Source organism: Giraffa tippelskirchi, chromosome 9 (genome assembly GCF_054371585.1).
Source record: "Giraffa tippelskirchi isolate mGirTip1 chromosome 9, T2T-mGirTip1v1.2.pri, whole genome shotgun sequence".
NCBI classification, from domain to species: Eukaryota; Metazoa; Chordata; class Mammalia; order Artiodactyla; family Giraffidae; genus Giraffa; species Giraffa tippelskirchi.
In genome coordinates this window covers 11,280,815-11,308,797 of record NC_137283.1, presented here as the reverse complement: position 1 = coordinate 11,308,797, position 27,983 = coordinate 11,280,815, and the positions used below count along the sequence as shown (strand labels likewise).

The following is a 27,983-nucleotide window of genomic DNA, read 5'->3' as shown; positions in this document are numbered from 1 at the left end:
CATTTAAAAAAAAAAAAAAAGAATGTGTATATGTGTATAACTGCGTTACTTTGCTCTACAGTAGAAGTTAGCACCACATTGTACATAAATCAACTATTTGTCAATTAAAAAAAAGAAAATCGTATTTTAAGATGGAGTCCTGGACACCAGCTTCTTACTGTCCTGAAGTTTGGGTGCACACGCCCAAAGCAGTGTGTGGGGGCCAGGGTACCTGAAGTTGTGCCCTGCTATCCAGCCCCTGCCCGGCAGACCCTGAGGTTCCATGAAAACACTCTTTCCTTCCTTCCCACAGAATCTCTGGGGAGTTAGCACCTCCCTGCAAACTGAATGATCTTCCAAATAAACTCCTCTCCCAGGGAGGAGAGAGAGAGTGGAGCCCAGGGCCTGACCCAAATGTTTCTAGGTCTGACCAGTGGATAAGGAATCCTGGGCCCTGCCTAGGGGAGCCCCCACACTGACTGGGAAGGCAGACTCACCTCCAAGGCAGCCAGGACTGTGAGCTGGGGTTTGAGGATTATCCTAAGGGTGGTGGAGGTCAGAGGTCAATCAGGATGGAATCATCAGGGAAGACACAGCTCTCCCCTCTCCACAGGATGAGTGTGAGACAGGTAATCCCCAGGAGGTGTTTATTTGGGAAAAGCAATGGAAAGATGGCGTGAGAAAGCCTTGTGCCATGGCACAAAAGGGAGACTTTCTCATTATTCCTTTACATTCCACCCCTCCCTTGACAGGTGCACACACAGGGGCAGGCCTGTGGAATCTGTCCCCAGCCTGCACCTGAAGCAGGAAGCCCACCCACACTAGTGGACACCTGAGCTAAAGGACGTGGGCAGCATGGAGGTGAGTGGTGCCCTTTCCTACTCCTGGCCCTCAGACACGACCCACCCCCACACCCCAATCAGATGACTCCTCGCTGTCCCCAGAGGTCAGCGGAGACATCAAGGACCACTCTCCTCCAGGTTTGGACCCCTGGGTCCTCCGGACACAGTGAATTTTGACCTAGTCATCTCAAGTAAAACATGGTACCTTTATTGGAATGAATCATATGCTAGCTCCCTGAGAGGTGGGGCCGTGTTTAAATCTCCAGGGCTGGCCTTGGAGCAGGACTGACCCTGTCCCCCAAGTTGGAATAGGCCTAGAATTCACAGCCCCATATGCAGCCCCTTAGCTCCCACCCGAGATCATCTGGGGGCCTGGTCCTCAGTCCTCCTCTTTGCTTCTTCAGTTTGCAAAGACAGGCTGGAGAGACCATCTTGGTCTATGCTTGTCAACCTGGCGTTGAGAATGGTGTTCTTGGCCACTTCCTCCGTCAAGTCGTCACTTAACATGTCCTCATTCAAGAGATCCTTGCTTATGCTCCTGAAGAAAGCATTGGAGAAAAAGTCTGAGCTGCATCCTTTTAGGAGCTGAGAAGACAGGCCAGGCCTGGCTCTGCATTCCTGAGAGGCGGGGCTTTCCCATGCCTTGGTGGGTCCCCAGCCAAGCTTCTCCATGAGCCTCTGAGGGGTCCTCACCTCCAGAATCAGGCCTGTTCCATCTCCCAACCCTAGTCAGACCCTTCACTCTTCTGCATTTTGGGGATGCTGTTTACCATCTTCATCACTGGCATTTACTGAGCACTTGCCTTGTGCCACTGTGCCAACCACTCTATTATTTATTCATTTAATTTTGTTTTTTGGCCTCACCACACGGCTTGTGGGATTTTAGTTCCCCGAACAGGGATGGAAGCCCAGGTCCTTGGCAGTGAGATCACAGAGTCCTAACTGCTGGAATGTCAGGGAATTCCCGCCAAGCACTTCATTTGGGCTTAACCTTCCAAATTCCTATGAGAGAGGAAGGCTAGGTTCTATGTCTTTACCTCTCCATGCCTCAGTTTCCTCATCTGTAAAACGAGGCATAGTGACAGGACCTACCTGTCACTACTGCATGTGGTGATTTTTAGGACAAAGGTGGAAAGGCATGCAACTAGAACAGGCCCTGACACATGGGAAAGGCTCCATACATGTTAGCTCTTGTTATTATGTTACCATCCCATGTTGCAAATGCTGAATCTCACAGGTAGTAGGTAACCTCCCTGTGCACATGCTAGCAAGTGTTAGCAGAGATAGAAATCCAGGCTCTCTGGCTCCGGAGCCTATGCTTTTAGTTACCGTGCTGTCCCTCTGCTGCATGCCACTCCCCTTCTCTACAAGGGACCAAACGCCTATTCATCCTTCAAAGCCCTACTCAAATATCCCTTCTTCTTGGAAGCCTGCCCCAAATCCCTAAACTAAAGTTCCTCCCTCCTGGGGTTCCTATAGGTCCTGTATATTCCTGTGTCAGAGTCCATTGGTGAAAACTGTTTGCATATCTGTCTCCCTTGCTCAAGCCTGGGAACCTCTTACCTCTGACAGCCCAGCTCTGGTACCATGCCTAGCACAGGGGCGTCAATGAGAGTTTGAAAAAGGAGGCAAGAACAGTAGGACGATGGTGGGGAGGAGGACTGAGGAAGCCAATGGCAGAGGCCCCTATGCTATGAGCAGAGGGCACTGGAAGACATCAAGCAGGCTCTGCCTCTCCCTGTTGCTCAGGTCCAGGGAGAGAGTTGTGGGCTCTGCTGGCCTAAATCCTAGAAGGAGTGTTTCTACCAATCCTGACAAGCCTTCTCCAGGGGCACTTAAGAGACCAGAGACAAGAGAGCCCATGAAGCAGTTGGGTGGAGCCCATTTCCAAAGTGAAGTCCCAGGCTATTGGGGCGTAGAGGCCAGAATCATATATCAAGACCGGGTCCCTTTGGTGACTTCCCTGGCTGTCCACCGGTTAAGAATCCACGCTTCCACTGCAGGGTGCACAGGTTCAACGCCTGGTCAGCAAACTAAGATCATCCACGCTGTGCAGTGGTATGGTCAAAAAAAAATCATAATAAAAGACTGGGTCCTTTTTGAGGAACTGGGAGTTCAGAAAGGAATGGAGAAGTACTCAGAAAGCTGATTCCAAGCCAGTCCCCTGTGCCCTGGGAGGGGAGGAAGCCCAGAGCATCACCATGGGCATTACCCCAGTGTAGACAGGCATCATCCCAGTGTAGACAAGCATCAGGGGATGAGGAAAGAAGAAGGTCTGGCCCATGCTGGGTCAGGAGAGCCAGACAGGATGGTAGCTGGCAGAGCCTGGGCTGGACCAAGGCAGGCGGCAGCATCCAGGAGAGTGAGGGAGTCTGCTGTGAGTAGAGAGTAGCCTTTGTATCATAGGCCTTCTGGCAACGGGGTGGGGATGGATAGTGTCTGACATGCTCTCATGGCCAACGGCTTGAAAACCAGGCCCTGTTCTGGCCAGAGCCCAGAAGCCATGCACACCTACTTTTTCTGTGGGGTAATGTGCTCCAGGGTATCAGGCAGGGGCTGATTTTGCGTTTCTGGCAGAGTGGAGCAGTAAAACAAAGCCACGAAGGTCGAGAGGCAGCAGAGAACAATGGGTAGGATGGCAATGTTCTGGCTGATGAGTGTCACAGAAGAGATGCCTCCAGCTGCCCAGGCCAGAGACACTAGACCCAGACCTGTTGCCCTAGAAGGGGAGGTGAGAGTTCATTTGGAGGCTTTTTGGGCCCAGCGACTGGACTGGGTGGGAAAAGCAGCTTCCCCCAAATCCCACACCCTCATCTCTACCCTTCCAACTCACTGTGCAACCTTGGAGAATTTAGTTCCTTGTTATTGCAAGGTAGGTAGTAATTTTTTATGGAGCCAGGAGTAGGAGAATTATAAGACTCACATACCATAGTGTGGATGTGCAAGGGTGGGTGGGGAGGGGGATACTACAGCCATCATCAAGGGTTCCCCTGGAGAAGGGCCTGAACCCCAGAGTGATCCAGACACAGTTTAGGCAGTCAGTGCAAGTCAGGGACTCGAGTCAGACAGCTTAGGTCCAAATCCCACTTTTGCCACCTGCTATGTCTGACCGTGAGCCAGCGCCCTTACCTCTCTGATTTCATGTCTGAATTAGGGTTAATGCTGGTGTTGGGGGATATTTTGGGTGAGAGTTAAATGGAGTAACCCATGTAAATTGCTTAGCAGGGTGCCTGTCACCAGGTGAGTGCCCAATCTCAGCTGCTGTTATTCATTCTATTACTGCCCACCCCCGACCACACCCCACCCCCACCATCATCCACCAGGCCCCCTACCTGATGACAGTGGGGAAGAGTTCAGAAGTGTAGATGTAGAACATGGTGACTGAGGCGGCCAGGTTGAACTCTCCAAGCAGGGTTATCAAGATCATGAAGGATTTCAGCTCTGTGGCCAGACAACGCAGCCACCTGAGTCTGTGGCCTTCCTTCCCTCGGGGCGGGCGGGGGAGGCCTGCCCACTGGCCCTCCCTCAATCCCCCTCAGAAGGCATCTGGACAGTCCACCCCTACCACCTGGGCAGCTGGCCAGCAGACTCAGAGGAGGTTCAGTCTGCTAGAGGGAATTAGTACCTCAGCAGGGAGAGTTGGTCAGTAGAGTGGGACCCATGTGGGCTCTCAGGCCATCATCTGCTGTGTGGACTCAGCTCCTGCATCCCTGCCTCCAGGCTGTCTGTGGTCTTCCACATGTTCACCCAGATTAAGCTTCCCCCGCCCCACCGCCTGCTCCTTCTGGAGCATCCATTCAGCCCCAGACCGGCACCTTGTGTGCCTGGCTACCTGCTCAGGGGTCTCCCCACTTCTCCTTCATTCTCTGCCAGGTAGAGAGGGGCAAGGGGGCATTTAGTCCCTGGGGCCTGAATGGCTAGACATTCCAGGATGCCCAACTCTGGGGAGCCACATTATACGTTGGAAGAGGCAGAAATGATCTCGGGACACCCCATTCCTCAGGTCTATGGGAGCTGAACCCCCAGCTCACTGACCTGGAGCCAGAAGTTCTAGCTCCTCTCCTACTAGCCTCTGCGAGACCCTACCCTAGGCCTCCTCCTCATGCCCAACTCCGGGTCTGGCTTCACTTGGCTCTGGGATGAAATTGGAGATCTAGTTTTATTTACTGGGGATTTTCCTCCTAGTTTGTCTAGTTTCAGACAGTTTTGCTTAACCCATTATAGACCCACATTTTAAAAAAACCACTGAACAACAGAAACTGAATAATGGCTTTGTTTCTTCCATTTTGTTTTAGCCAGTCAACACTGCCAACAGCAGGAGAGGGAGAGAAAGGGTCCAGGTCAAGACACCCAAAACCGCAGCCCCCAGGGAGAGTGAGGGAGCTCCATGACGCAGATCCTGGACACAGCCTCCCCAACCCTGGCCCCAGAGGCTGAGGGGGCTCCCATGGTAGCCATTCTGATCAGGTGAATGAATGCTGACATCTTAATATCCACATCCTCAGCCCTGCCACATTCTTCCAGCCTTGTGACCTGGGGCATATGCATTGTTCTAGGACTCTTTGCAATTTTGAAAATATTGAGAGTCCGCCCTTCCCGTTTCCTTCCCTGGTTCTGAATTGACAGGGCACGGGGCATGGGGCCCCCCTGGGAATGAGTGGCCTCCATGCAAGAATTGTTCCTGAGAGTTTGGCCCAGTGTTATGCTCAGTCTTCAAGTGCGCAGTTGAGTTTATCCTGGTGAGGCTACAGATGACACAGGGCTGGGATAGCAGTTGAAGACTACTTCTACTGCCTCTGTTCCCATTTAATTATTGACGTGGGTTGGACTCAAGAGGAGGAAGGCTGCCCGCTCCCTGCCCAAGGACGATTCCTCTGAACAGCACCTCTTCCCCTCCCAGGGCCCTGGGACCTTTGAGTGCCCTGTCCTGGGAGGCCCCTCTTCACCCAAGAGGGCAGTGCTCTAGAGAATGGTCCCTTCTCAGGAAGTACTAGGGCCACTATAGGGCTGGTGAGCTGTGGGTGCAAGAGGCTGACTCCCAGGGTGTTGTGCTGGCTGGACAGGGGCAGGAAGCACAAGGTAGGGATTCGAGGAAGCTAGAAGGTTGGGGGTGCCATCAGGGAGGCAGAAAGGGGGTGGTGGAGGCTGTACCTGATGGGAGCGTAAGGCTAAGGAAGCACATGATGGAGCCTTGGAACAAAGTCAAAATCAGGGTTCGTCTCCTCTTCAACTGCTTGAGGAGAAAGATGCAGCACAGGCGGGCGGGCACCTCCATTATGCTAGGAATCACTTGTGTTAAGTAGATGTTCACGCCCAATTCCTTTATCTTGAGGCTCAGCATGTAATAGTTGCAACCGACAGCAAACCTGGAATTCATTGCCGGAAGAGAGACACTCCAAGAAAGACATGCAGAAAGCCAGGGCCAGAAATAAAGACAGGCAGAGGAGAGCGCGGCAGAGTGGCCGTAGAGGACAGGAACAAACAGAGAGATCTGGGTTCTGCGGGCTGCCCCAGGGTCCTCAGGCCTTGCTCCCCCACCGCCTCCCCAACATCTATTCTCTCCCTGGACCCCTGAATTACAAGTCTGTTTGCAGTCCCTGCCGCCAGCCCTGGGTACTCACCATATGCTGCACATCACCAAGGTCAACTTGCGGAGGTACTTGTTGCTATAGAAGTCCAGGATAGAGGCCGAAGCCACCTTCTTTCCAGGCAATTGCAACTACAGGACAAGCAGGACCGGCCACAGGCAGGGCCAAGACCCCAGCTTGCTCCCCACCTGCAGGACTCATAAGGTCCCCGGCCCTCTGCCTCCCAGGGCCAGCCTGGCCTCTGGCTTTTCCCTGGCAGGGTTTCATTTTGCTGTCACTATTCTCCTCAAGCAGTGGACTGGGGACACCCTCTGGGCCGAGGTCCCACCAGAAAGGAGGAGGAGGGAAGAGGCCCCTACGTAGCCCCCTGCCCTGGCCCCAACTCCAGGCCAGAGGTCTCTTACCTTATCCAGCAGACTTAAAGGGATGGTCTTGTTGTTCACACCAGCTGCATAGCACAGCATTTGCTTGGCCTCCTCCAGCTTCCCTTTCATTATCAGCCACCGTGGGGACTCTGGGAGAATCCTGCATGGCCCATCCCTCTCTTACCCATCACTCCGAGATGCCCTGCAGACCCAAGTTGGCCCCATCCCAGCCTCAGCTGTGGCCATTCTGTTCCAGCATGAGGTGACTCAGATTTTGGAGGCTTTGAAGGTGACCATCATCCTTGGACTCCCATGCCCACCCCTGCCCAAGCCATTCACAGTATCCCCCGCTGCTCAGTGACACCCCGGCCACTGGCTGCTTCTGCACACAGCTTCTGTCCCCCTCAGCCACCTCTAAGAGCTATTTTCTATCTCAGGGGTTGTCCCCACCTGCCCAGATATACTGAGGCCACTTCCCTCTGCGTCCACATCCTCTGTCAGAGCATCGTTCTCACAGTTGGGGATTCTCCTGTTTCCTATCTCCTAATAGCCTGGAGAGTATGGGAGGCAGGACCCCAGTTTTGACCACAGGGCCCAGCCCCTGCCTGGGTGAATGGAGGTCTCTACTCCAGCCCACTTCCTCCTGGTCACATCTCCCATTGCCTTTGACCTCAAAATAACCCTAGGTCCTTGGTTCTTCCTAATCCTTCCAAGTTGAAGAACGTACACAGCTTAACATTTAAAGCACTTCTTATGTGTCCTTATTTTATCAGTCTGTTAATCCTCTGCCCAAACCCAGATCTAGTATGACTATCCCCATTTTATTCTCAGCCTCAGGGCATAGTAGCTTGCCCAAAGTCACAGAGGCGGAGCTAGTATGAACCTCAGTCCCCTGGAAAGGCACTCTTAACAAAACTTTGCCATCAGCCCCTGCTGACTTCTTTTAAGTGTCTCTCTTCCTGCCCCAGCCTGGACTCTGTGGCTGGTCACTGTACACACACACCCAGGACTCTAGAGGTAACTTCATCCCCTCTACCTGGCCCTGCTCCTGTTCCCCCTCCAGCCCCCCAAGGGGCCAGCAACCAGTCACCCTGTTATCCTCCTCCATTCTAAGGCTACAAAACTGTCCTCAAGTCATTAAACTGGGATGTCTCCAAAAAGATGGGAGGTTGACCACATGCCTACTAAAAAAGAGGAGTGAGGGACTTCCTTGGTGGTCCAATGGCTAAAATTCCATGCTCCCAATGCTTGGATTTGAACCCTAGTAAGGGAACTAGTCGCTCAGTCATGTCCAAATCTTTGTGAGCCCATGGACTGTAGCCCACCAGGCTCCTCTGTACATGGGATTCTCCAGGCAAGAATACCAGAGTGGTTGCCATTTCCTTCTCCAGGGGATCTTCTGGACCCAGGGATCGAGCCTGATCCCATATGCTGCAACTAAGAGTTTGCATGCCGCAAGGAAAATGGAAGATCCCGCATGCTGCAACTAAGACCTGGCACAATCAAATAAATTAATAATAAATAATATTTTTAAAAAAAAAAAAAGGAGTGAAAAAAGATACCAACCCTCAAGTAGGAGAGATGGGAAGAAAGATTTAGCAAGTACATGAAGCCCAGAAGTGGATGAAGGCAACGCCCCTGCCGCACAGCTGGAGTAGCGAGGGGTCAGAGAACCTTGCTCCTGGTTTCAGAGGGCCCTGGACACCCCAGTCCTCAGATGTGGAATAGTCGACATTGAAAGCACAGGAGAGGCTGAAACTGAGGAGGACCCTGTGAGGATCCGGGGTATGGAAACCTTTCTGTGTCCCCCGTTCCTTGATTGTAGGGAACAGACTCCAACCTCCGTGAGCGTCCCTGAATTCCAGCGGGCTAATCAGGGAAGGGAAGGGATGCAGAGACAAGGAAGGAGCAGCCAAGAAACAACAGTGCAGATTTGGGGCAGGGTCCTGGCTCGGCCTCAAGGGATACACATAACAGTATCTTTTGAGTTCTTTATAGAACTAAAGCCCCCGATAAATGGCAGCTGTCAGCATTCTTCATTCCAAAGAAGACTACCTGAGGCCCAATTAAAGGAACCAGAGAAGCTCATCAAAAGATTACTTGAGGACTTTCTTGGTGGTCCTGTGGCTAAGACTTTGTACTCCCAATTCAGGGGGCCTGGGTTTGATTCCTGGTCAGGGATCCCACATGCCACAACTAAAAAGGTCCCAGGTGCTGCAACAGACTTGGCACAGCCAAATACATAAAACAAACAAACATATATATATATATATATATGGTTTTTTTTTTTTAATATTACCTGAAACCAGATTAGAGGAGTATCAGTCCTGCACATACCCTAATCTTATCAGCAACTCCGCCCTTGAACTATTACTATAAAACTCCTCATTGGATCGTCTCAGGTTGGGACACAGTTTCTGGAGCAGGAGCCTGCTTGTCCCCCCCTTTGCCTAGCAAAGCAATAAGGCTTATTCTTTTCTGTTTCACTCAAAACTATGTCTCTAAGATTTGATTTGGCATTGGTGCACAGAGGCTGAGTTTTCAGCATCAAGGCTGAAGAAGAAGGGAAATGAAATGAAAAAATGAAATCAGAGAAAAAGGAAGAATAGAATATAATGTGGAACTTTTTTATCTGAAATTTCAGCTGAATTCCTAAAGCTGGTAAGAATGTCTGATAACCCCACCTTCTAAAGAGAGGTGTTACCGCCTTCAGGACAGCACTTATTATTTAAAAAAAAAAAAAAAAAAAACACGGCCCACTGGCCATCTTCCTTTGCCAACTAGAAAGGCTAGAAATTTCCTGTTCGTGGAAGTGAGAGAGTCTTGAATCTCTTCCCCTCCCCATGTTGCTCATCTACTCGTGAAAGACACAATCTCCAAGACATCTACTCAAGCCTGATGAAAGGCACAGTCTTGGAGAAAGGGAGTCTGTCCTTACATTCTGTGGCAAGATGATCATTGCTTCACCCAGAACTGCCAAACCCTTAACAAGATCATTTCAGTTTACTCCCTCTCTGCCTTCTCTTCTGTCCCTCTCCTTTTGCCACCTGGATGACTCTATTTTTTCAGTGCCTCCTCACTCCTCAACCTCCTCTGGCTCCACAGAAGCCACCTCAAGGTCACTAAGACCAACAGATGCTTCTCACCTTCCTTGCCTTCAACTCTGACCATTCCCTAATCCTTAAACGCTTGCCTTTCAACATTTTTTTCTTCTGGTTTTCTGACCACCTCTCTGACATCTCTTTGAGGATCTCCTCTGATGGCATTAATGCTGGGGTCCAGAGGCTCTGCCCTTGCTCTTTCTCATCTCATACACTTTCTCCCAGGGAAAATCCCATGCACTCCAACCCCTCAAGGACTCCCCACCCTCCTAGTCTCCAGCCCATCAGACCCATCCTTGTGCATGTCCTGTATTTGTTTGCTCACCAGATATAGCAGATGAGGGGGAATATAGGTACTCCGCCCACCAGAAATAGCAGCCGCCAGTGGGGAAGGCTGTAGGCAAGTCCTGTCAGGAAAACGACTCCCATGGCGAAGAAGCAGTGTCCCAGGATGAAGGCGTGGGCCCGGTGCATGCCCATTAGCCACTCAGTGACTATGCAGAGGGCAAAATCATGATCAGCTCAGGGTTCACAAGGCTGCCCTAGCACCCAGCCTCTGAGATGCCCCAGCTCTGCTCAGGGACTGGCGTTCTTCTGCCTGCTTGGGATCTAGGTCCAGAGACAGCACTTCAAAGCCACAGAGAGTGCCTCAGTGTCTCCAGGGCACATTGCAGGCCCCTCGCCTGAGCTCCCAACTGCAGACGTAGCCTCCACTTTGTCCTCAACCTGGCAGCTCCCTTTGAACACCTCCTGCCTGACCACACACCTGTCACTGAGAAGGCCTGGTCCTGGGCACAGGACTTCATATGCGGCCTGACACACACAAGGCATCACTGTCCTTGTCTTGGCCCTTAGTGCATCAGTGCTTTGGCCACTTAGAGCTCAGCCTCCCTGGAGGACCCAGTTCCCTCTGGCGGGGACTCTGGAAATTTCCCAGTGAGAAGCGGGAGCAGAGCTCCCCAGCAGGTTTCATACAAGGCCATGGCAGCAATAAATGTACGGGCACGTGTTTGCATCACAGGTTGGGGGCGGGGGGCGGAAATCCCAGCTCCTTCACGTAACTCCCGTGTGACTCTGAGAAAGTTGGTTACCTTCCCAAGGTTCAAATATCTTCCTCAGCTAAAGGAATAACAGAATAGTTCCTGTTGAATAGACAGTTGCCAGAATGAAAGGAGTCAGTACATGCTTACTAGCTACCTGGGCTTTCTTAAGAGTTGAATAAGCATAAGCCATGTAGGTGAAGCAAAGGAGTGTGAAGGGGGGATGTGAGGGGTACCAGGGGGATGATGGTGCAAGGGCAATGTGGGCACAGATTTTCTGGCATCCCTAAGCCTCCACTGACTGCCAGATTGGGCCACAACCCTAACTGTCCGGTGAGTTCCCTGCAGGTGTGCGCCGGCCCCGCCCCCTTCCCCGCCCCCCGCCCCCAGCGCCCCGCCTCACGTAAAGACGAGCTGCTGATGGCGTAGCCCATCACGGCCTGGGACACACAAAAGCGGAAGAATATATACTGGTTAAAGCTGCTGACAAAGGCTGTCCCGAAGCCGAAGATGATCAGCTCCAGCAGAGACAGCAGGATGGTGGGGTAGCGGCCCAGCCTGCAGGAGTGGAAGGGCGCTTGCGCCAAGACCGTGGATCTCTGCGGGTGGCCCCACTCCGCACTCAGGACCAGGTCCTGAGCCGTCCACCCGCCTCTGGAGTGCCCCTACCCTTGCCTCCCTTAAATTGAGACTCATTGGTTCTGAATGGCCACGAAGAAGAGGGAGGGATGTCCCGAGGCCCAGAGGGAACTCCAAAAGACTTACTTGTCAGTTATGAACCCGAAGAGGAAAGCCCCAGTCAAGAGCCCAGCCAAGAACATGGTATACACGATTTCCTTGCTTGGTTCCTTGCCACATACCAAGTCAAACTGGGGGTTATATGCAGGGATTGGCGTCAGGCCTCCACCCAGGGCCTTCTAGGTCCAGAGACTGAGCCTCTACCCAGGGTGGGCTTTTAGGCAAAGGGGGCTAGGGACAATGGCAGTAGCTTGTGTGCAGCAGGCCTCAGCTGTGTTACCTCTGCATCCCACCTACATCTAGCAGACTCTAGGAATTAGGCCTGGAGAGAGGGACTGGAGACACAGGCCAAGAAAGGGCATAGATGGACAGGTAACTGAGTGAAGGCCAGAATCGCCAAAGACTCTTTCCCAAATACAGATGTTAGGCCCCTGGCTAGAGAATCAGATTGGGCAGGCCTATGCTGTGAAAGGGCCAAGTAACAGCTTAGGCTGAGAAACTGTTAAGAGGTACCAGATCAAAGCTGTTATTTCCCCAATTCTCTAACTTTTGTGATTGCAGAAGGCAGAGCCACAACTCCAGAAGCAGTTTCCTGGACAGATGGCAAACACTGCCACCTACCCCTACTCCCCAGCCTACTCTAGCTTCCTGGCTAAGATCGGTAAGCCTAGGGCTGGGCAGAAGGAATCCTGTCTCTGCTCTGGCCATGCCTCTGTGGGGTGACCTCGGGCCAAATGCTTCACCTTCGTGGGTCTCAGTTTTCCCCCCACTGTTCAGTGAGGGTGAAGGCACATCTCTGGGGACCTGGGGTAGCTTCAGACAACTCAGGACAAGGCATACCTCATTTATCAGTGACCGCGTCTTGATCTCAGGATAGATCCACCCATTTTGACATGAGTCTGTGTGGTTGAGGCCAAACTGGATGATAGAATCCAGATCCCAGTCCACAGGAACGTACATGAGGCAAGTCAGGAAACTGCCATTGGGTGCGCGGGGCAGGGTCAGATTCAGCTGCTCAGCCTCTGCCAGGTTGCTGTCCACTGCCAGTATCCAGCTGGTATTGCAATAGAACTTATGGGGTGTGAACACGAAGACATCAGCAAACATGAAGAAGGAGGACAAGAAGTTGGGAATGAAGGTGAGGGCCACCAGCCTCCGCTGGAATGTGCCAAACTCCCCCACCACATCCATGATGTTGGCTAATTTATCGTCCTGGGCATCTATGGCCCTCAGTCTCTGTAATAGCATATCCAGAGAATAGGAACCGGGCCCTTCCGTCATGTTGCTGGAATTTCCTGGGATGAGGATGGGATTTGAACTCTATCTTGAGGCTGTTTTCCTTTGTCATCTCTGCAAAGAAAGGATGCAGCTCAGTCCTCACTGACACCACTTTTCAGAACATCAGAGGCCACTGTGGGAGCCACTGGCCAGAAAGTGGCCTCTCTGGCTTGAAAACAGTTTGGATCCCAACTCCAATGGCCTCTGTAGTTCCCTCCTCTGTTTCGGAAATTTCTTAATTTGTCCCCCATTGTCCCACCCATTGCTGACATGTAGAGGACTTAGGATTTTTTAATGTGTTAGAAAATGCTCTGCTTCTGTTATCATGAATGGCTAAGTCCTGAGGAGCTCCCCTGCAACTTCCCCACAGTAGAAACTTTGTTTACACACATAGACACACACACACACACAAGCCGAGGCACCACCAGTCTTGGGAAAGATAGGAGAGGTCTCCGGGGATCATTGCTTAAAAAAAAATAAAATCTGGCTTAGAAGTGGCCATGAACTGAGGCCAAGGTGGGTGGCGAGAAGCCTTGGCTACAGAGGTAGGGAACCAGGGATGGTGCCATGGGGTGCCAAAATGGTAGGGTATTGGACAGCAGCAGTGTGCCAAGCTAGAAAGGCAGGCAAAGGGGGAGGAGTGACGTAGCAAAACTGACTGTAAGGATATTACCTTGGAACAGCAGCAAGGGAGTGGGGGGACCTAAGCTTAAAACTCTGTTTTGAGCAGAAACCCTCAGCAGGGCTGAAGAGGTCTTGGGTTGGGGTACCACTTGGCTATCAGCAAAAGGAGATGCAAGTCTACTCGGAAGGAAAGTTTCTCCAAACTAAGCTGGCAAGGCTCTCACAGATTAAGGTCAAGCCAAGGACTCGAAACAAATGTTATCAAACCCATGAGAAGTTAAGTCATTCTGCGAGTAAGAGGTGGAAGTTATAATTACAGAGACAGACTTACAATCAGAGGCAAATAGCAGATACCTTTGGAGTGAAGATACAACTTCTCAAGTTAAAAACTACTGAATAACAAGTTGTTGTTCAAATAAACACCCTAAGGGGAAGGTTAAATAGATTCAACACAGAGATGAATGAGACAATAGAAGGGGACTTCCCCGGTGGTACAGTGGTTAAGAATCTGCCTGTCAACGCAGGGGACACAGGTTCACTCCCTGGTCTGGGAAGACTGCACGTGCTGTGGAGAAACTAAGCCCGTGCACCACAGCTACTGAGCCTATGCTCTAGAGCCTGTGCTCCGCAGCAAGAGAAGCCACGACAAGGAAGAACCTGTGCACCGCAACTAGAGAGTAGTCCTGCTCTCTGTAACTAGAGATGCCTGTGCAGCAATGAAGACCCGGTGCAGCCCAAAAAGTAAATTAAAAAAAAAAAAAAAAGAAGAAGAAGAAGATAGACAATTTAACATGCATCCAGTTGCAGCCTCAATGGGAGAAAGAGAGAAGTGATATTTAAGGAGATAAAAGCAATCATTTTCTAAAACTTGAAAAACACAAATCCTTAAGACTCAGGAAACAGCATATCCCACTCAGGATAAATAAAAGAGAAATCCACTGTAACACAGCTGCAGAACACCAGTGACAAAGAAAAGATCTTCAAAAACATCTAGAGAGAAGATAGCTCAGTTCAGTCGCTCAGTTGTGTCAGACTCTTTGTGACCCCATGGACTGCAGCATGCCAGGGCTCCCTGTCCATCACCAACTCCCACAGCTTGCTCAAACTCATCTCCATCGAGTCAGTGATGCCATCCAATCATCTCATCCTCTGTCGTTCCTTTCTCCTCCTGCCTGCAATCTTTCCCAGCATCAGGGTCTTTTCCAAGGAGTCGACTCTTCACATCAGGTGGCCAAAGTATTTGGAGTTTCAGCTTCAGCATCAGTCCTTCCAATGAATATTCGGGACTGATTTCCTTTAGGATTGACTGGTTTGATCTCCTTGCTGTCAAAGGGACTCTCAAGAGTCTTCTCCAACACCACAGTTCAAAAGCATCAATTCTTCAGCGCTCAGCTTTCTTTATAGTCCTACTCTGACATCCATACGTGACTACAGGAAAACAATAGCTTTAACTAGATAGATCTTTGTCAGCAAAGTAATGTCTCTGCTTTTTAATATGCTTTCTGGGTTGTTCGTAGCTTTTCTTCCAAGGAGCAAGTGTCTTTTAATTTCATGGCTGCAGTCACCATCTGCAGTGATTTTGGAGCCCTCCAAAATAAAGTCTCACTGTTTCCATTGTTTTGCCATCTATTTGCTATGAAGTGATGGGACCGGATGCCATGATCTTAAGTTTTCTGAATGTTGAGTTTTAAGCCAGCTTTTCACTCTCCTCTTTCACTTTCATCAACAGATTCTTTAGTTCTTATTCACTTTCTGCCATAAGGGTGGTCATCTGTGTATGTGAGGTTATTGATATTTCTCCCAGCAAACCACTTCAGTATTCTTGCCTTGAGAACCCCATGAACAATATGAAAAGGCAAAAAGATATGACACTGAAAGATGAACTCCCCAGGTTGGTAGGTGTCCAATATGCTACTGGAGAAGAGTGGAGAAATAACTCCAGAAAGAATGAAGAGATGGAGCCAAAGCAAAAACAATGTGCAGTTGTGGATGTGACTGGTGATGGAAGTAAAGTCCGATGCTGTAAAGAACAATATTGCATAGGAACCTGGAATGTTAGGTCCATGAAGCAAGGTAAATTGAAAGTAGTCAAACAAGAGATGGCAAGAGTGAACACTGACCTTTTAGGAATCAGTGAACTAAAATGGACTGGAATGGGCGAATTTAACTCAGATGACCATTATATCTACTACTGTGGGCAAGAATCCCTTAGAAGAAATGGAGTAGCCCTCATAGTCAACAACAGAGAGAAGACAGATCATGGACAAATGCAGTCTTCTGTTAAGAAACAAAAGTTGAGTTGTGGACAATATATTTGGAGAATTTTTTTTACTTTCTTTTTGGAGGAATTTTATACTGCTACTGCTGCTGCTAAGTCGCTTCAGTCGTGTCCGACTCTGTGCGACCCCATAGACGGCAGCCCACCAGGCTCCGCCGTCCCTGGGATTCTCCAGGCAAGAATACTGGAGTGGGTTGCCATTTCCTTCTCCAGTGATTGAAAGGGAAAAGTGAAAGTGAAGTCGCTCAGTCGTGTCCGACTCTTAGCGACCCCATGGACTGCAGCCTACCAGGCTCCTCTGTCCATGGGATTTTCCAGGCAAGAGTACTGGAGTGGGGTGCCATTGCCTTCTCCAATTTTATACTAAAACTGACCAAATCCTTTTTGTCTAAGATAAGACATTTGAAGCATTGAGATCCAAGTTGTGATTTGAAGCTTGTTACATTTTTTCCTTTTTTCCCAGCCTACTCTCCCAGCTTCATTTGTAGTTACTCTATTCCATCTAGAGGGTTGTGGTCACTCTGGGTTACCTAACAAAACACTATAAAGTTTCATGTTTACATTCTTGCTCTTCTTCTTAGCTGCTGAACTTAGGTATATCTGCCTGTTATATTTTTATAAGGGTGAAATGTTACCACTACTTTAATTACTGTTATAAAGAGCTTTATAATGTTGAAGAATCACTGTTGAAGATTTTTGACTCTTCTTTTCTTTAAAAGAAACAGAAGTTGTTAAGCAACAAGGAAATCAGGAAGAGTGAAGAGTATCTTCAACATGTTGACAGGAAATAACAGCCAAGCTAAAACTGCTTACTTAACAAAATTATGTGTCAAGAAGTAGAGTAAAATACAGTTATAGTCAAATGTTGAGGCAGCAACACATCTGATGGCACTTCTAAAGGATAAGGAGGAGGATGCGCCAAATAAAACAAAATGTATACGAAAATGCAAAATCCTAAAATAATACAAAAGTCAAGCAAATGGTTTTGGTGGGAATTCCCAGGCAGCCTAGTGGTTAAGACTCTGAGTGTTCACTGCCAAGAACCTGGGTTCAATAACTGATCTGGGAACTAACATCCCAAAAGCTGTGTAGCATGGCCAAAAAAAAGAATAGTTTGGAGCAGGGATATACAGTGTAGTGAAAAAGGAGTTCAGAAACTGTGTAAAAGAGGAACTCATTAATAAATGGGTCTTAAACCATTGGGAAAAAAAATAAAGGATTAGGAGGAAGAAAATTATGTCAGGACAACCTGAGATGCAGTGGTGAGCAATCAAATATTCATGCATTAAATAACAAAAGCTCTGTTCAATTGTGGAATTAAAAAAACAAGATAAAATGGTGCATAGTAGCAATAATATATGTTAGGATAGGTATGATCAGAACGTGGGTTATCTTAAAATCTTTCTATTGTTCAAGGTACAGGAGAAAGATGCCAAAATTTCAAAGTTACTTTTTTTTTTGGCAGTGCTGCCTGGCTTGCAGGATCTTAGTTCCCCAACCAGGAATCAAACTCATGTTTCCTGTAGTGGAATCACAGAGGGACTGGACTGCCAGGGAAGTGCCTCAAAGTTACATTTGCATTTGATAAAAATTTTAAGGATGACCACTATAATAGTATAGCTAGGAAATAGTAGTGGAAAAAGGTAGACTAAAGGGAAGTGCCTTAACCATTGGACTGCAGAGAAGTGCCTCAAAGTTACATTTGCATTTGATAAAAATTTTAAGGATGACCCCTATAATAGTATAGCTAGGAAAGAGTAGTGGGAAAAGATAGGCTAAAGGGAAAAACAAAATCCAAACCTCAGTCCAGAAAAAGTGAAGAAAAGAAAAAAGAAATGTAGAAAAAGTGGATTTCAATAAATGTGATTGGAAGAATGAATCAAAGTACATTGATTATCACCGGTTAGTAATGCAGAGACATGGGTTCCATGGGTTCGATCCCTGGTTGGGGAACGAGGATCCCACATGCTGTGGAGCAACTGAGCCCACAGGCCACAACAAGAAGAGAAGCCCTCAAGGGCTATAACAAAGACTCTGCATGAAGCAACTGAGAACTGACACGGCCAAATAAATAAATGAGAACCACAAAGTCCAAACAGGATGGTCATTTCTTTAAAAAAAGATAGTTGGTTTCAGCTTTCTAAAAATCAGATTAATATGCTGTTTTTAAACAGGGCAGCCAATATTTCCCCATTTTCCCAGAACATGCCCATTTCCTGTCTTTTATGCTTCTGTAATAAATCACAGAGTCCCCTTTCCCTTCCACAGGTGTCCTGATTTTGATGACAAATGGTCACTCTGCAAAAGTGAGACTCGCTCAGTTGTGTCCAACTCTTTGCGACCCCACGGACTGTAGTCCTTCAGGCTCTTCTGTCCATGGAATTCTCCAGGCAAGAATACTGGAGTGGGTAGCTGTTCCCATCTCCAGGGGATCTTTCCAACCCAGGGATCGAACCTGGGTATCCTGCATTGCAGGTGGATTCTTTGCCAGCTTAGCTACAAGAGAAGCCCACTCTGTAAGAAGGTACACTTAAAGCATATGGTAATGAAAGGCTGAGAGTAAAAGGATGTAAAAGTTATATCAGGTCAACAGTAATCAAAAGAAATATAACTTAACTGCTGCTGCTGCTAAGTCGCTTCAGTCGTGTCTGACTCTGTGCGACCCCATAGACGGCAGCCCACCAGGCTCTGCCGTCCCTGGGATTCTCCAGGCAAGAACACTGGAGTGGGTTGCCATTTCCTTCTCTAATGCATGAAAGGGAAAAGTGGAAGTGAAGTCGCTCAGTCGTGTCCGACTCTTAGCGACCCCATGGACTGTAGCCTACCAGGCTCCTCTGTTCATGGGATTTTCCAGGCAAGAGTACTGGAGTGGGGTGCCATTGCCTTCTCCGATAACTTAGCTCTTCTATTACAAACAAACCCATAAATTATCATTTGGAATAGAGAGATTAAATATCTAAAGACAAAAGATTCAGTATACCAAAACATTAAATATATATGAGCCCAATAAATGTCTTCAAATATATAAAACAATAATGAGTATAACTCAAAGGAGAAACTGACAGCTCCAATATCACACTGAGAAATTTTAATGTACCTTTTTCAAGGGGTCAAAAACTTGGGGAAAAAAAAAAAAAACTTGGCAAAGACATAGATTACTTTAATAACACAACAAGCTTAAACTAATGACCATTTTACAGTTCTGCATCTAACAACTAGAGAATACATATTTTTCTCAAGCCTACTCAGAGCATTTGCAAAACTTTATCATGCACTAGGCAATAAAGCAAGCCTCGACAGATTTCAAAAAATCAGTTCAGTCGCTCAGTTGTGTCTGACTCTTTGCGACTCCATGGACTGCAGCATGACAGGCTTCCCTGTCATCACCAATTCGTGGAGCTTGTTCAAACTCATGTGCATCGAGTCGGTGATGCCATCCAACCATCTCATCCTCTGTCGTCCCCTTCTCCTCCTGCCTTCAATCTTTCCCAGGATCAAGGTCTTTTCAAATGAGTCAGTTTTTCGCATCAGGTGGCCAAAGTACTGGAGTTTCAGCTTCAGCATCAGTCCTTCCAATGAATATTCAGGACTGATTTCCTTTAGGATTGACTGGTTTGATATCCTTGCAGTCCAAGGGACTCTCAAGAGTCTTCTCCAACACCACAGTTCAAAAGCATCAATTCTGCGGCGCTCAGCTTTCTTTGTAGTCCAACTCTCACAGCCATACACGACTACTGGAAAAACCATAGCTTTGACTAGACAGACCTTTGTCGGCAAAGTAATGTCTCTGCTTTTTAATATGCTTTTGAGGTTGGTCATAGCTTTTCTTCCAAGGAGCAAGTGTCTTTTAATTTCATGGCTGCCGTCACCATCTGCAGTGATTTTGGAGCCCAAGAAAATTAAGTCTGTCACTGTTTCCGTTGTTTCCCCATCCATTTGCTATGAAGTGATGGGACCAGATGCCATGATCTTAGTTTTTTGAGTTTCTGAGTTGAGTTTTAAGCCAACTGTTTCACTCTCCTCTTTCACTTTCATCAAGAGGCTCTTTAGTTCCTCTTCACTTTCTGCCATTAGAGTGGTGTCATCTGCATATCTGAGGTTATTGATGTTTGACCCAGCAATCTTGATTCCAGCTTGTGCTTCATCCAGTCCAGCATTTTGCATGATGTACTCTGCATATAAGTTAAATAAGCAGAGTGACAATATACAGCCTTGATGTACTCCTTTCCTGATTTGGAACCAGTCTGTTGTTCCATATCCAGTTCTATCCATTGCTTCTTGACCTGCATACAGATTTCTCAGGAGGCAGGTAAGGTGGTCTGGTATTCCCATCTCTTTGAGGATTTTCCACAGTTTGTTGTGATCTACACAGTCAATGGCTTTGGCGTAATCAATAAAGCAGAAGTAGATGTTTTTCTGGAATTCTCTTGCTTTTTCTATGATCTAATGGATGTTGGCAATTTGATCTCTGGTTCTTCTGCCTTTTCTAAATCCAGCTTGAACGTCTGGAAGTTCACGGTTCAGATACGGGTGAAGCCTGGCTTGGAAAATTTTGAGCATTACTTAGCTAGCATGTGAGATGAGTGCAATTGTGCAGTCATTTGAACATTCTTTGGCATTGCCCTTCTTTGGGATTGGAATGAAAACTGACCTTTTCCAGTCCTGTGGCCACTGCTGAGTTTTCCAAATTTGCTGGCATATTGAATGCAGCACTTTCATAGCATCATCTTTTAGGATCTGAAATAGCTCACCTGGAATTCCATCACCTCCACTAGCTTTGTTCATAGTGATGCTTCCTAAGGCCCGCTTGACTTCACATTCCAGGATGTATGGCTCTAGGTGAGTGATCACATCATCATGGTTATCTGGGTCATGAATATCTGTTTTGTTTAGTTCTTCTGTGTATTCTTGCCACCTCCTCTTAAAATCTTCTGCTTCTGTTAGGTCTATACCATTTCTGTCCTTTATTGTGCCCATCTTTGCATGAAATGTTCCCTTGGTATCTCTAATTTTCTTAAAGAGATCTCTAGTCTTTCCCATTCTATTGTTTTCCTCTATTTCTTTGCACTGATCACTGTGGAAGGCTTTCTTACCTCTCCTTGCTATTCTTTGAAACTCTGCATTCAAATGGGTATATCTTTCCTTTTCTCCTTTGCCTTTTGCTTCTCTTCTTTTCTAAGCTATTTGTAAGGCGTCCTTAGACAACCATTTTGCCTTTTTGGATTTCTTTTTCTTGGGGATGGTCTTGATCACTCTCTCCTGTACAATGTCACGAGCCTCTGCCTGTTCTTCAGGCAGTCTGTCTATCAGATCTAATCCCTTGAGTCTATTTGGCACTTCCACTGTATAATCATAAGAGATTTGATTTAGGTCATACCTGAATTGTCTAGTGGTTTTCACTACTTTCTTCAATTTAAGTCTGAATTTGGCAAGAAGGAATTCATGATCTGAGCCACAGTCCGCTCCTGGTCTTGTTTTTGCTCACTGTATAGAGCTTCTACATCTTTTCAAAGAATAGGCATCATATAGATTTTTTTTCTTTTTGGCCAGCTGTGCAGCATGTGGGATCGTCCCGACCAGGATCAGGGATTGAACCCAGGTCCCCTGCAGTGGGAGAGTGGAGTCTTAACCACTGGATCACCAGGGAAGTCCTAGACCTATCTTCTGACTGTTGTTGTTTTAGTCACTAAATCGTGTCTGACTCTTTGAGACTCCATGGACTGTAGCCCTCCAGGCTCCTCTGTCCATGGATCTCCCAGGCAAGAATACTTGAATGGGTTGGCATTTCCTTCTCCAGGGGCTCTTCCTGACCCAGGGATCGAACCTGCCTCTCCTGCATTGGCAGGCGGATTCTTTACTGTTGAACCACCAGGGAAGCCCCATCTTCTGACTATGATGTAATTAAATTAGAAATCACTAACAGTTAATTTAAAATATATATTTCATACAGGTGTAATACAGTTACATTAATCCATCACAGTCTGCATTCCATCCTGGGATCCCTCCAGCTTTTAAATACTTTTTTAAAAATTTGTATATGTCTTCTTTGGAGAAATGCCTGTTTAGTTCTTTGGCTCACTTTTTGATTGGGTCGTTTATTTTTCTGGAATTGAGCTGCAGGAGTTGCTTGTATATTTTTGAGATTAATTCTTTGTCCGTTGCTTCGTTTGCTATTATTTTCTGGAAGGGGAACACTTGTACACCCATGGTGGATTCATGTCAATGTATGGCAAAACAAATACAATATTGTAAAGTTAAAAAAAATTAAAACCTTCAAAAAAATTTGTATATGGTATATATAGTTCATTCTTTGGGCTATAAAGTTCTATGGGTTTTGACAAATGTGTGGAGTCATCTATCCATCATGAGTATCAGACAGACGTCTCACTGCTCTAAAAGAATCTGTTCTCCACTTATTAAACCCTGCTGTCTCCTCTCAAACCCCTCACAACCACTGATCTTTTTTATGGTATATCTTGCTTTTTCTGCAGTGTCATAGATGTGAAATTATAGAGTATATAGCCTTTACAGACTGGCTTCTTTCACTCAGCAGTATGCACTGAAGGGTCACTGACACCTTTTCATGGCCTAACAGCTTGTTTTTTTTTAATCACTGAGTATTATTTTTCAGTGTACATATGTAGTACAGTTTTTCATTCATCTATTATTGAGGGATATCTCAGTTGTTTCCAGTGTTTGGCAGCTGTGAATAAAGCTGCTATAAATGTCTGCATGCAGGTTTTTCTGTGGACATAATTTTCAAATAGGTTGTGTAAATACCTAGGAACACAAATGTTGGGTCACATGGTAAAACTATGTTTAGCTTTGTAAGAAATTGGAAACTGTTCCAATGTGGCTGTGCTATTTTGCACTCCTACCAGCAATGAATGAAAATTCTTGTTGTGCTGCATTCTTGCCAGTACCTGATAATGGTTTATTGGACTTTAGCCACAATAACAGATACGTTCTTTTTATTTTTTCATTCAACTTGCAATTCCCTAATGACAAATAGGGCTTCCCTGGTGGTACTAGTGGTGAAGAACCTGCCTGCCAGTGGGTCAGTAAGATCCCCTGGAGGAGGGCATGGCAACCCACTCCAGTATTCTTGCCTGGAGAATTCCATGGACAGAGAAGCTTGGCATCACAAAGAATTGGACATGATGGAAACAACTTAGCATGCATGCACAATGTCAAATAATGTTGAGTATCTTTTCATATGCTTATTTGCCATCATATATCTTCTTTTCCCATTTAAAAAAATTGGGATGTTTACTTCCTCATTGTTGAGCTTTGGGTTATTTGTATATTTTGGATACAAACCTTTTATTAGATATGTTTTGCAAATATTTTCTCCAATCTGTGGCTTGCCTTTTTATTCTCTTAACAGCATCTTTTGCAGAGCAGAAGTTTGTTTTAATAAAGTCCAACTTATCATTTTTTTTCTTTCATCGATTTTGCTTTTGCTGTTGTATCTAGTAATTCACTGCCAAACCTTTTAGATTTTCTCCTAGTTTGTCTTCTAGAAGTTTTATATAGTTTTGTGTCTATGACCATTTTGAGTTAATTTTTATAAAGAGTATAAGATCTGTGTTTACATTAATATTTTTTACATTGTATTTTTGCATATGGTCATCCAGTTATTCCAATACCATTGTTGAAAAGACGATCCTTTCTCCACTGGATTGCCTTTTTTTTTCCTTTGACCAGTTAACTATATTTATGCAGGTCTATTTCTGGAGCTGTCTATTCTCTTTGATGTTTCTGTGTGTCTATTCTTTTGCCAATACCATGTATTTTAACTATGGAAAACTTTATAGGAAGTCTTAAAATCAGGTCTTAAAAGCCTCCAACTTTGTTCTTTCTTATTACTGTGTTGAATATCTATTAATAGGTCTTTTGTCTTTCCTGAACTTTGAATCAGTTTGCTGATATCTGCAAAACAGCTTGTTGTGTTTTTGATTGAGATTATATTGAATCTATAGATTAGTTTGGGAAGAACTGACATCTTAACAATATTGAATCTTCTAATCCAGGAACATGTAATATACATATATTTTTCTAAAATTTTATGAATACATATTTTAAGTTAATAAAAACTTTGAATATCTCAGAAGTCAAAGATGAGATCATAATGAAAAATTTTACAATATGAAAAAATTGAGTGATAATAACACAAATGCTTATAAGTGAAAACTATAAAACCTTATACCATTCATATCAAATTTATGGGTGATATAAAAAGTGGTACTCTGGAAAATTTATAGTTTTAACTTGCTTTATAATAGAAAATCAGAAAGACTGAAAATTAAAGAACTAAATGCTCATCATAAGAGAAAAAAGAACAAAAGAACAAATCCAAATAAATAAAGGAAAAAGATTATAAAGTTAAGACAGAAATGGAAACGGTAAACAAAAACAGCCAGATATGGAAACAACACTGTGTCCATCAATGGATGAATGGATACAGATAACGTGGTGTATTTCATTTCACACAATGAAATACTATTTAGCCATGAGAAAAAAGGGAAATCCTGTCATTTGTGACAACATGGATGGATCTCAGGGGCATTAACGCTAGTGAACAGATAGAGAAGGACAAATACTGCAGGGTTATCACTTATATGTAGAATTTTCTTTAAAAAAGAGTCAGACTAGTGAAAACAAAGTGAAAGTGATTTCTGGGAGTGGGGAAAAAGAAAGAGGTTGGTAAAAGAATAATTACTTTCTACTATAAGATGAATAGGTCTGAGGATATAATGTAAAAACATGGTGACTATAGTGGATAACACTATATTGCATAATTGAAATCTGCTAAGACAGCAGAACATAAATTTCTCACCAAAAATCATAATAAATAAATAGGTAGGTAATGGATGTGTGAACTAACTAGATGGAGTCCTTTACATATATACATACATACATATATTTATTTCTGGGTTTTCTATCCTGTTCCATTGATTTATATTTCTATTTTTGTGCCAGTATCATACTGTTTTGATGACTGTAGCTTGGTAGTACAGTCTGAAGTCAGGAAGCCTGATTCCTCTAGGAATTTTTCCTAAATTCTTCTAGGAATTTTCCTCTAGGAAAATTTTTCATTTTCAAGATTGCTTTGGCTATTTGGTGGGGTCTTTTGTGTCTCTATACAAATTTTGAGATATTTTGGTTCTAGTTCTGTGAAAAATGCCATTGGTAATTTGGTAGGGATTATATTGAATCTGTAGCTTGCCTTGGGTAGTATAGTCATTTTGACAATACTGATTCTTCTAATCCATGAACATGGTATATCTTTCCATCTGTTTATGTCTTCTTCAATTTTTCCATCAGCATCTTATATTTTTCAGAGTACAGGTCTTTTGTCTTCTTAGGTAGGTTTATTGCTATATATTTTATTCTTTTTGATGCAATGGTAAATGGAATTGCTTCTTAAATTTCTCACGACTTAGTGCCTGGAGCAACAACAAGAAAATATACTTGATAGCCCTTGGGCCACAACTAATGAGCCCCTGGGCTGCAACTACTGAAGCCCATGTGCCTAGAGCCTGTGCTCCACAAGAGAAGCCACCCAAATGAGAATCTCATACACTGCAATTAGAGAGTAGCCCCCATTCTCCACAACTACAGAAAGCCCGTATGTAGCAACAAAGACCCAGCAGAGCCAAAAATGAATAAATGAAATAATTTTTAAAAACCTTTAAATTATAAATTTGACTACTCAAAAATGAAAATCGTAAAGTTAAAAAAAAAAATCACACAACTGGGAGAATATATAACAAACATGCATCAGTGGGGGTAAAAAAAAGGATCAAGAATGTGTAATGAGGCCACAAATCAATAATAAGACAATAGAAAAATGGCCAAAAGACATGAATGGGCTTTTCAATAAGAGAAAATATAAACAAACATATGAAGAGATGCTCAATCTCTTTAATAATAAGAGAAATGCAGATCAAGACCGTAATTTACACTTTGCTTGAGAAAATTTAAGAAGTCTGACAATATCCAATATCCATTTTTCATACATTTCAGGCAGGATTATTCATGGTTCCATTTTGGAAAAAAATTTGGCATTGTCTCGTAGAGCTGAATATCCTCACACCTTAAGTGTGTGTGTGTTGTGTCCAACTCTTTGTGACCCCATGGACTGTAGCCCTCCAGGTTCCTCTGTCCATGGGATTTCCCAGCAACAATACTGGAATGGGTTGCCATTTCCTCCTCCAGGGGATCTTACCCACCCAGGGATCAAACCCGTGTCTCTTGCATCTCCTATATTGGCAGGCAGATTCTTCACCACAGAGCCACCAGGGAAGCCCCAACCTCACACCTTATGACCCGGCAATTCTATCCCCACTTGTGTACTCTGGGTAAACATTTGTACACATGATCCAAGAAGAGTATCAAAACATTCATGACAATACATTCCAAATATGGGATGGGGGAAAAGAGCCCAAAAGCCCCATCAAGAGAGGAATGGATAAACTGTGGTAGATTTCCCTAATGGCATACAATACAGCAGTGAAAATGAATAAACTTCAGTTATAACTCTCAAGAGTTGACCAGCCATTGCTGGATTTGTAGATACAAGGGACCATTAGCCAAGGAATTGTGGGCAGTCTCAAGAGGCTGGAAAAGGCAAGGAACTACATTCCCCACTAGACCCTCCAGAAAGGAATACAGCCCTGTGACACCCAATTTTTGCCAAGTGAGGCCTATTTTGGCCTTCTGACCTGTAAGACTATAATACATCTGTGTTGCTGAAAGCCAGTGATTTGTGGTAATCTGTCACAACAGCAACAGGAAACCAGCACAGTGTGTACGTGTGTAAGGTTGGAGAGGGTGTCACGCGATAGAGGAGACTTCCTAAGGAGGGAGGAAAAGAAGGGAGTGAAGGAGGGAGGGACGGAGAGAACCTCTGTTTTGCTCACAAAGATTTGGTTTGGGGCCTGGAGCCAGCTTCTCTGGGAGAGTGCCCTTCAGTGTCCCCCGAGCATCACCTGAATGCCCAACAGGGGCCTGACAATCTGCAAGAACCTGAAGCACTTGTTCCCAAAGGTCCCCCACCAGGTGGACAGGCCCCAGCAACTGGTTCCCAATATAAAAAAGGAAACTGAGGCCTGGGACAGGGAGGTACAGCCAGGAGCAGCCCCCTTTCTGAGGGCAGGAAATGGCCAGATGCCACATCTTAGAACTCACACTTCCTGGGAGGGCAGCCTGCTCCTTCCACAGACTTCCCACAGTTGAACAGAGTCCAGCAGGCTCCTGTCAACACCTATACTGAGAATGAGGCCCCACAATTGCTGGGTGTCATCATAGTCGAAACCCTCCACACCCTCCCAGCCCTTTCTCCCCAGAGACGGGACCACAAGCCAAAGCCAGGGCCCACCTGACCACAATCCAGGCCCAGCTGGACCCTTGGAAGCAGAACCCTTGGGTTCTGTGGTGTCCAGGGAGCAGTGTCACAATGGGGTGGGGAGGTCCTGGGGTTGGGTAGGATGAGGGGGAGCAGCATTCTACCACTGGGGCACAACTGGCCATAGGCTCTAGGGACAGAAGGGGCAAGGCAGACTGGGAAAATCTCCACATGAGCCAGCCCCTGCCTTCATGCGGACTGTGCCCAACACCCCGAGTACCATTGTGGGAAATCCTCTCATCCTTCCAGGCACCACTTGCTCACCCCCAATCCCCAGGCCTAAGGAGAAAGAATGGAGAGGAAAGTCAGGGAAGGAACAGACCCTCCGCTCAGCTGCTCCCAGATCCCCACCCAGGGGAGGAGGGAGTGTAGGTTAAAGCTTTCTTGGTGGGAAATTTGAGGAGTGGCCATAGGATGGCTTTTTCTTTCTCTGAGAGGAGGACGAGAAGCTATCTGGTAGGAGGTAAGAGGAAGGGGGACAAGCAGAGTGGACCTGAGAAATAGCCACCAGTGAGAATTGGAAAACAAGCTGACTTGAAAAGCTGGTAGGAATACAAGGTACTGGTAAAGACTCAGGAACTGCTGGCGACTGTGGATTCAGAGAAGAGATTGTCACTAGTCTGATGCTCTCTAGCCGTGACCAGCTCTTGGGGTATAAGCAGAAAGAAGACGGACATTTGGGCTAATGTGCTGCTATGGTTGTGCTAGTTGGACTGTCTTGTAAGGGAGGCCAGCCTAAG

General features: G+C 46.1%; 1 protein-coding gene across 3 annotated transcripts; it reads right to left on the bottom strand.

The window, feature by feature from the left end:
- Window positions 1–1,008: 1,008 nt before the first annotated feature.
- LOC145520600 (solute carrier family 22 member 14-like) lies at window positions 1,009–27,076 on the bottom strand. 3 transcript variants are annotated; one of them, XM_081527380.1, is made up of 11 exons: window positions 27,027–27,076; window positions 12,494–13,003; window positions 11,681–11,784; window positions 11,319–11,473; window positions 10,201–10,369; window positions 6,814–6,934; window positions 6,443–6,540; window positions 5,973–6,187; window positions 4,154–4,262; window positions 3,333–3,540; window positions 1,009–1,359 (listed from the first exon to the last, which is right to left on the bottom strand). In XM_081527380.1, exons 2-10 carry the CDS (start codon window positions 12,932–12,934, stop codon window positions 3,333–3,335), a joined length of 1,620 nt encoding a protein of 539 aa, XP_081383506.1. In that variant the 5' UTR covers window positions 12,935–13,003; window positions 27,027–27,076; the 3' UTR covers window positions 1,009–1,359. The 3 variants fall into 3 exon arrangements, with proteins under 3 accessions (XP_081383506.1, XP_081383505.1, XP_081383507.1); XM_081527379.1 differs by having other exon boundaries at window positions 3,337–3,540; XM_081527381.1 differs by lacking the exon at window positions 3,333–3,540.
- Window positions 27,077–27,983: the final 907 nt, after the last annotated feature.